Source organism: Octopus bimaculoides, chromosome 5 (assembly GCF_001194135.2).
Source record: "Octopus bimaculoides isolate UCB-OBI-ISO-001 chromosome 5, ASM119413v2, whole genome shotgun sequence".
In the NCBI taxonomy this organism is placed as follows: Eukaryota; Metazoa; Mollusca; class Cephalopoda; order Octopoda; family Octopodidae; genus Octopus; species Octopus bimaculoides.
Genome location: NC_068985.1, coordinates 106,013,424 through 106,022,499, shown reverse-complemented (window position 1 = coordinate 106,022,499; position 9,076 = coordinate 106,013,424). Strand labels below are relative to the sequence as shown.

Genomic DNA, 9,076 nt, shown 5'->3' with positions numbered 1-9,076 from the left:
CTCTCTCTCTCTCTCTCTCTCTCTCATATATATATATATATATATATATATATATATGTATATATATATATATAGAGAGAGAGAGAGAGAAAGAGAGAGTTTTCGTCTAGAACTGAATGCAAACCCACAAGGTTGGGCAACAGACCTCTTAAGAACAGAACCATATACAAGTAGATATATAAGAAAAGTTTTAAGACAAAACAAGGAAATGTAGACAGTCAGCATTACCACTTTACCTTGGCAGCCTTCACGATATTTTGATGTTCTCGTTCTTTCCACAGTTTCTGTGACACTTCTGCTTGGATTTTTTCCTCAGCCAAAGTTCGTCGTTCTTCAACTAATTGTGTCATTAGTCTCTTCTGTTCTTCCAAAAGATCATTCTATCATCAATAGAACAAACATACACAGAATTAGAGCCATATTTAACATCCATAACTGCAACCAACCATCAACAATGAGGAAGCTTGTATGCTACAAATAGCAATTAAGTCTCACAAGCCACACCCAGTTGTCTTAAAAATGGAAAACACATCAGATATTGTAATCTTATATATACATATATATATATATATATATATATATATATATATTATGACTGAGTAAAAGATGGTCATATTTGGAGCATCTTTGATCATACACCTGTTAGTTCAGGACTGGCCTGAGGTTAGATAATAACCACTGTCCCAATTACCATTTTTCAAAATCACATCATCTTTTCATTTCCATCACTGCCACCATCACCATTATGACATTCATCTGTCGTCCAATCCACATCATACATAAATCTGTACACAAGTTAGAGACATCCTAATTGAGAAATTTGATGAGAGAGAGAGGAGGAGCTACAGGCTTGTGACATAGAGGGAATTCTTGAGGGACAGCTTGCTGAGTGCCACAGACCAAATGTGGTGGAACGATGCTGTACAGGGCCATTAGAGCAAAGAAACAGGCCTGGAAGAGTGGGGGTAACAGGGAACTGTATCAGATAGCCAGAAGGGAAGCTAGGAGACTGGTATATCTAGCCAAAATAATAAGTTTATCTAGCAGAAAATAAGTTTGCCTATGTTCAGCAACAGGAGGACCAAAGAACTGAAGTGTTTCAGATTGCAATACAGTGTGTGAGAGAAAATTATGATGTCATGGGAGAGAAATGTATCTGCATGGATGATGGTGCACTTGTATTTAATGATTCTGCAAAGAAAGAGGCTTGGAAATGCCATTATGAAAAACTGCTGAATGTAGAGAATGAATGAGAGGGGGAAAGTCTGCCAAATGTTGACCCACTTGAGGGACCAGCTACCTGAATTGACAGTACCCTGATAGATAAAGCAATTAAGGATGTGAAGACAAGGAAAGCCCCCAGTGCATCAAAAATCACTGCTGAGATGCTTAAAATATCTAACGGTGTAGGTTAGGGTCTAGTCACTTGTATTGTAAATCAGATGGTTCATGAAGTAATGACTGGTGTAGCAGCACCATAGTCAACTGTTACAAAGGTAAAGGTGATGCCTTGAATAGAAATAATTATAGAGGTATCAAATTGTTGGATGAGGTGATGAAAGTTACAGTCCATAGCCCAACTAATTAGGGAGAGAGTTAGTCTAGATGAGATGCAGTTTGGTTTTGTGCCAGGGAGAAGCATGACTGATGCTATATTTCTGGTAAAGCAGCTGCAAGAGAAATACATAGCCAAAGATAAACCCTTTGGTAGGGTCCTCCAAGCTCTTATCTGGTGGTCAATGCAGAAACCAGGGATAGACAAGTGGTTGGTGAGAACTGTACAAACCATGTACAAGGACACTATCAGTAAGGTGAGAGTTGGCAACGAGTACAGTAAAGAATTCAGGGTACAAGAAGGGGTTCACCAAGGATTGGTCTTCAGCTCCCTCTTGTTCAACATACTCCTCCAGGCAATAACAGGAATTTAAGATAGGCTGCCCCTGGGGGCTCCTCTATGCTGATGATCTTATCACTACCAGAACCAGAGAAGTTTCAGGTCAGGAAGCAAGGTCTAGAATTGAAGGGCCTTAGAGTTAACCTAGCAAAAACCAAAGTCTTAGTAAGTAGGAAGGCAGAAAATTACAAATCTCTTCAGGTAGATGGTCCTGCTTGATCTGTGGAAAAGGCATAGGTAGAAACTCCATAAGATACACCTAATGTAAGCTTTGGACACATAAAAAGTGCAGCAACATTAGAGGAAGGTTAACGGGGAAAATAGCCTTTGTATGTGGAAGATGCACAAGTACAATAAACACCAAAAATGCACAGAAAATAGACTCCATCAACTGCCAGGGGGATTAAGCTAGAGGTAGTAGATAGCTTCCGTTGTCTAGGTGACCAAGTTAGTAGCAGAGTTGGATGATCTGAGAGCATAGCTGTGAGAATAAGATTAGGCTGGGCAAAGTTCACAGAGCAACAAAGGGCGTCTCTCTCAGAATGAAAGGCAGATTGTATGATGCTGTGTGTGAACAGCTATGCTACATGGCAGTGAAACATGGGTTGTGACAGCTGAGGACATGTGCAGGCTTGAAAGAAATGAAGCCAGTATGCTTCACTGGATGTGCAATGTCAGTGTGCATGTACAACAGAGTGTAAGCATCTTGAGAAAAAAGTTGGGAATAAGAGGCATGTGATGTGGTGTGCAAGAATTGACTGCACTGGTATGGTCATGTGATGCATATGGATGAGGACAGCTGTGTAAAAAAGTTCCAGTCTCTAACTGTGGAGGGAACCTGTAGTAGAGGTAGACCCAGGAAGACATGGAACGAGGTAGTGAAGCATGATCTTTGAAGTTTGGGCCTCACGGCTAGCAACCAAGACCTTTGGTGATGTGCTGTGCTTAAGAGGATCTGTCAAGGCAAGTGAAATCATAGTTGTGGCTGATGCTGGTGTCATGTTACTGGCACATAAAAAGCACCTTTCGAGCACTGGGCTTCACGGAGTGGCTGAGCTCCTTTCAAGTTTTTTGCCTCACAGAGGCAACAACCGAGACATTATGTCATGCTTGAAAAGAAGACCCATAAAAAGCATCTTTCGAGCGTTGGGCCTTACGAAGGCAAAGTGGCTGAGCTCCTTTCGAGTTTGGCCTCACGGAGGCAATGACCAAGACCTTTGGTATGTCAAGCTTGAGAAGAAGACCCATCAAGTCGAGCAAAACCACAGTCATAGCAGATACTGGTATCATGCAAATGGCATTTGTGCCGGTGGCATGTAAAAGCACCCATTACACTCTCGGAGTGGTTGACATTAGGAAGGGCACCCAACCATAGAAACCATGCCAAATCAGACTGGAGTCTGGTGCAGCCTTCCAGCTTCCCAGCCCTGATCAAACCATCCAACCCACCATGCCAACATGGACAACGGATGTTAAATGATGATGATGTACACAAGTATATATATACATCAACTATTTGACAAATCTGAAATATAACAAAGCAGCATCTTTCAAACATTATTTGGCTTTTTTTTGTTCTGAGTTCATATTCCACTGGGGTTAACTTTGACCCTTATCCTTACAGGACTAATAAGCTCAGCACTGGGGTCAATGTAATTGACTTACCCCTTCCTTTTAAAATTGCTGACCTTGTGCCTAAAATTGAAACCATGGTGAGCTGGCAGAAACATTTGCATTCTGACCAAAATGGTTACTGGCATTTTGTCTGTCTTTATGTTCTGAGTTCAAATTCTCTCAAGGTTGAGTTTGCCTTTGATACTTTTGAGGCCAATGAAATAAATACCAGTCAAGCAATCGAGTTGATGTAATCGACTAACCTCTTCCCCCAAATTTCAGGCCTTGTGTCTATGATAGAAAAAAATTATTATTATTATCACCATCATAAAAAGTGGTGGACTATCAGACAAAATATCTTGTAGTATTTAGTTACATTAAAGAATTCAAATCCTGTCAAAGTTAATTTTGTTTCTTATTCTTCTGGGGTCAATAGAACAAGCTCCAGTCAAATCCTGGGTTTAATTTAACTAACTATATACACTTTTAGAAATAATACATTTCTAAATCTCTCAGAGAGATTTATGCAGTAGTGATACGATGAAGTAGTTGTATGCTGTCAACTTAATGTGACATTTCCCTGAAGGGAATAATACTACTGTTGGTTAGACCTAGGAAGCTGCACCACTTCCTGTCGGCCTTGACATATTTCCTGTCTCTCCCTTGTAAACATTAGGACACAGGAAATGTGTCAAGGCTGACAAGAAGCGGTGCAGCTTCCTAGGTCTAACCAACAGTAGTATTATTCCCTTCAGGGGACTGCCACATTAAGTTGACAGCATACAACTACTTCATTGTATACACTTTATCCCAAATCTTGTGGCCTTGTGTCTATGTTAAGAACCAATATTTTCACCACATTTCACTACAATATATGTTGATTGACATACAACTAATTAAAAACGTGTACTTACCCTGCATTTATCAAGAGCAGCCTTCTCTCTGGCCTGATCTTCTTCCCACAACCGTTTCTCAGCCTCAACAGACACCTGCAATGCCTGGTACTTGTTCACCTCTTGCTTCACTTTCCATTTCTCGTCCTCCAACAGCTGGGTCTGACTGTGAAGTTGACATTCCAGTCTTTCAATCAGGGCCTCCAGTCGTAGTCTCTCACGTCCATTTTCTTCCTGCTGCCTGTTCAACCTTGCTTGCAACATCTTCAGCTGTTCATCACGGTTGCGTATTGACACTTCTCTCTCGTCCAACCCTTGATTCTGCCACCTGTCTAACTTCTGTTGAAACTGACCCAGTTCTTCAGCATTTGTATTCATTTTCTCCATCACAATATTTAGAGATCTATAAAGAGAACAGTGGATAATCTGAAGCACACATGATGCCAGTTGATGGTAGGTAGGCTTGGCCCTATGGTGGTAGCTAAGGTAGAAGTAAGACACAGATATGTAACAATAGAGGCTGGTAAGACATAGATATGTAACAGTAGAGGCTGGTAGCTACAATAGAAGCAGATGATGGTGTTATGGACTTATAACAGAACTGGACAGTAATAAGAGTAAAAGTTGGTGAAGGTGTTTCAGATATGTGATGGAGTAAAGAAAGATAAAAGTAATATGGTCGCATGGTAGTAGAATATAACAGAGTAGGTGAGAAAGATGCAAACATGTGATGATAGCTACAGTAGAGGTGATAGTGGTGTGGCCTGTAATGATTGTAAGAGTATAGGCAGGTGTAGGCAAGAGATGGCAGAGCATGATAAGTAAAGTAGAAGTTGGTTATGGAGTTATGGCCACGCGATATTAGTGAATGGTACCTACAGCAAAGAAAGTTAATCGTAGCATGGTTGTGTGATGGTAGTAGATGTAGAGGTTATGTGATGAAGTATAGTTATATAATAGTAGAATAAGAGTCCAAATTTTTGAGAGAGACAGAGAAATTCTGACAGGATTCATCATCATCATCATCGTTTAACGTCCGCTTTCCATGCTGGCATGGGTTGGACGGTTTGACTGAGGACTGGCAAGCCAGATGGCTGCACCAGGCTCCAATTTGATCTGGCAGAGTTTCTATAGCTGGATGCCCTTCCTAACGCCAACCACTCCGAGAGTGTAGTGGGTGCTTTTACGTGCCAGTGGCACGACAGCCAATCAGGTGGTACTGGTAACAGCCACACTCAAATGGTGTTTTTTACGTGCCACTTGAACAGGAGCCAGTCCAGCAGCACTGGCAACGACCTCATTCGAATGTTGTTTTTTACGTGCCAGTAAGGCGACACTGGTAACGATCACGTTCAAATGGTACTTTTTACGTGCCACCGGCATGGGAGCCAGTCAGTGACCCTGGCGACGATCATGCTCGGATGGTGCTCTTAGCGCTCCACTAGCATGGATGCCAGTCATGCGGTGCTGTCATCAAATTTGATTTTGATTTCATTTGCCTCAACAGGTTTTCACAAGCAGAGTTTGGTGCCCAATGAAGGAAAGGTATGCATAAGTGGGCTGGTTACACCACTGGCATAGGCCACGGGTTATGATCTCACTTGTCTTGCCGGGTTTTCTCAAGCACAGCATATTTCCAAAGGTCTCGGTCACTAGTCATTGCCTCGGTGAGGCCTAATGTTCAAAAGTCATGCTTCACCACCTCATCCCAGGTCTTCCTGGGTCTACCTCTTCCACAGGTTCCCTCAACCACTACGGTGTGACACTTTTTCACACAGCTATCCTCATCCATTCTCACCACATGACCATCATCATCATCATCATCATTATTATCATCAACACTGTTTGTTTTCCATGTTGGCATGAGTTAGACAGTTTGACTGGAATTGGTAAGCCAGAGAGCTGCACTAGGCTTCAGTCATCTGTTTTGGCTTGGTTTCTACAGCTGGATACCCTTCCCAATGCCAACCACTCTACAGAGTATACTGGGTGTCTATTATGCGACAAAGGCAATGATGCTAAAGAAATATAAGAGATTTTCATGGGCCATCTTACCTATTTGTTGACTGGAAATTGTTAATTGCTTCCAATTCTTGAAGCTTAGCTTCCTTCACTCTGTTGATTGTCTCAGTAAAATCTTGCCTTTCCTGCTGCAAAGCTAGACGATGGGCTTCCCGTAGTTGCTGTATCTCGGCAGCTTTCTCTTTCTCAAATACTGCCAGTGCTGCATAGTGACGTTGTATCAAAGCAGATTTCTCATCTTCAAGGCGGCAGATTTTTTCAAGATTTTGTTTGAGGAGTTCTTCATTTTCTTGCCTCAACCTAACCTCTCTCTCCTGCTGGGTATCCTCAATTAACTGAAATCTGGATCTGGAAAGGAATGAAAAACGCTTCTGAATATCTCCAGCTGTCCTTTGGTTGAGTCTGTTACATGTCTTTAACTTTTTAAGAGCAAAGAGACAAAGATGGAAGGTGGAGACAGGCAGATAATAATCAGAGGGAGAAAGAGAAAGACAGAAAAACTAAGAGAGAGGGGGAGGCATACATATACACACAGACAACCATCAGAGAAAGAGAGGAGAGGGGAAAGAGAGGAGAGAAGAGGAGAGGGGAAAGAGAAGAGAGAAAGAGGTGAGGGGAAAGAGAGGAGAGGGGAAAGAGGAGAAAGAGAGGAGAGGAAGAGGGGAAAGAGAGGAAAAGAAGAGGGGAAAGAGAGGAGAGAAAGAGGGGAAAGAGAGGAGAAGAAGAGGGGAAAGAGAGGAGAGAAAGAGGGGAAAGAAAGGAGAGAAAGAGGGGAAAGAGAGGAGAAGGTTGAGAGAGAAACTGAGAAAGATAAGCACAAGAAAACGGAGAAAGAATGAGAATGAAAAAGAAAGAGACAGAACACCTAACAGGAGTGGAAAGTGAGAGAAAGAGAGAGAGAGAGAAAGAGAGAGAGAGAGAAAGAGAGAGAGAAAGAGATAGAGAGAGAAAGAGAGAGAGAGAAAGAGAGAGAGAGAGAAAGAGAGAGAGAGGTCAGTGTGTGTAACTTACTTATATGATTGTTCAACAGCTTTTATCTCTTCGTTGCATCGTTTCTGGACAGTTTCATTTAACATAGTCAAATGTTCCTTCTCTATTTGAAGACGGTGTATCTATTGAGACACATAAACACAGAAGATAGAAGCAGACCACACTGGTGGGGTACACAGAATATAATACAGGAGGTTACACAGGGATTGCAGAAATATGGTACAGTGAGTTGAGGTGGCATTGGGGAACAGTATTTAACCCTTTGGTCATCATTTTTCTGTTGAAATATGGAATGTATCTCTAACAACATGACTAATACTAAATAAAAGAATTTGTACAAATAAATAATCATCTTGTCTCTGAATATAATTATATATTATAAGAAACCTGGTGCACCCACTTTTTAAGATCTGTCCATTACAGGGTACAAGAACACCAGATTGCTTTTCGTTACCATATTTATGCTGAAATATAATACCTTTGTTTCAGTTTTTTAAAATAATGAAGAATTTAGTAAAATAATATTGTCGTTAGTAAGCTGGTGTTATGGCAGTAAGTTGGCAGAATTGTTACCATGCTGGATGAAATGCTTAGCGGTATTTCACCCATCACTATGTTCTGAGTTCAAATTCCACTGAGGTCAACTTTGTCTTTCATCCTTTCGGAGTCGATTAATTAAGTACCAGTTACATACTGGGGTCGATGTAGTCGACTAGTCCCCTCCTCCCCAAATTTCTGGCTTTGTGCCTATAGTAGAAAGGATTATTAAGCTGGTGTTTGGAATAAGTGATCATGGAATTTTGAAGAAAGATTTTAATGTAGATCATTTTAAGACAGGAATTTTGAATCATAGAACAAGTAATGATCAGTGGATTGGCCTCAAAAGAGTTATGTGCATGTTTTTCCATGCATAAACAAGTATATCTGCATGTAGGAGTTGTATATGTAAACGCAAGTATGTACTGCATGTACAATTGATTGTATGTATAATGTATAATCAACCATGTAACATGTGTGCAAGTATAAACATAAACACAACCGACACATGTGTGCATTACCTTAATCTCAGCTTCGGCTAGTGTGTCTAAGGAACCATCTAAGGGGCCCTTAGTAACGTTTGGCACAATGTGAAGACTAGGTTTTGGAGAATTTAATTCTGTAAGAACCTGCATACTTTGTTGTTTGAAATCTTGTGAGGTATTTTGGTTATCAGCAGTTTGATAAATATTGTAGCTGTCCCTGCGCTTAGGTTGGTCCTCTTTAGTGACATGTGGTGGCTTCTGTGAGGGTTTCACTGCTGGCTCAGCTGATGAGGGTGCTGCTAACTTTGGAGATTTCACCTGTTAAAAGAAAATCAATTATATATATATATATGAAAGTCGGACGTTAAGCAATGATGATGATGATGAGATATATATATATATATATATATATAGATATGCAGGGCAGGGAATCGTCAATTAGTAATAAAATTAATAATCATCGCTATCAATCTGGAGTAATAATTTGTAGTTTTGAAATCAGTAGTTCTTTGACTGCTATTTCGAAATTCTCAGTATGTTGGAGAAGCAGGTTACTGTCAATCCCTATATATTTATGATTATAAATTTTTACCGAAGAAGGTTTTTTCATACTGAGCTACCCGGCAAAATTGTTGATTATT

General features: G+C 40.7%; 1 protein-coding gene across 6 annotated transcripts in view; it reads right to left on the bottom strand.

Moving 5' to 3' along the window:
• LOC106881107 (fas-binding factor 1 homolog) overlaps positions 1 to 9,076 on the bottom strand; it is a 28,509-nt gene that overhangs the window by 4,390 nt on the left and 15,043 nt on the right. For all 6 annotated transcript variants that reach the window (XM_014931344.2, XM_014931343.2, XM_052967891.1 and 3 more), the window contains exons 11-15: positions 8,472 to 8,753; positions 7,435 to 7,535; positions 6,457 to 6,771; positions 4,423 to 4,804; positions 237 to 380 (exon numbers count right to left, since the gene is read on the bottom strand). In XM_014931344.2, the coding sequence (XP_014786830.1) occupies positions 237 to 380; positions 4,423 to 4,804; positions 6,457 to 6,771; positions 7,435 to 7,535; positions 8,472 to 8,753 (1,224 nt within the window). The remainder of the gene's footprint in view (positions 1 to 236; positions 381 to 4,422; positions 4,805 to 6,456; positions 6,772 to 7,434; positions 7,536 to 8,471; positions 8,754 to 9,076) is intronic.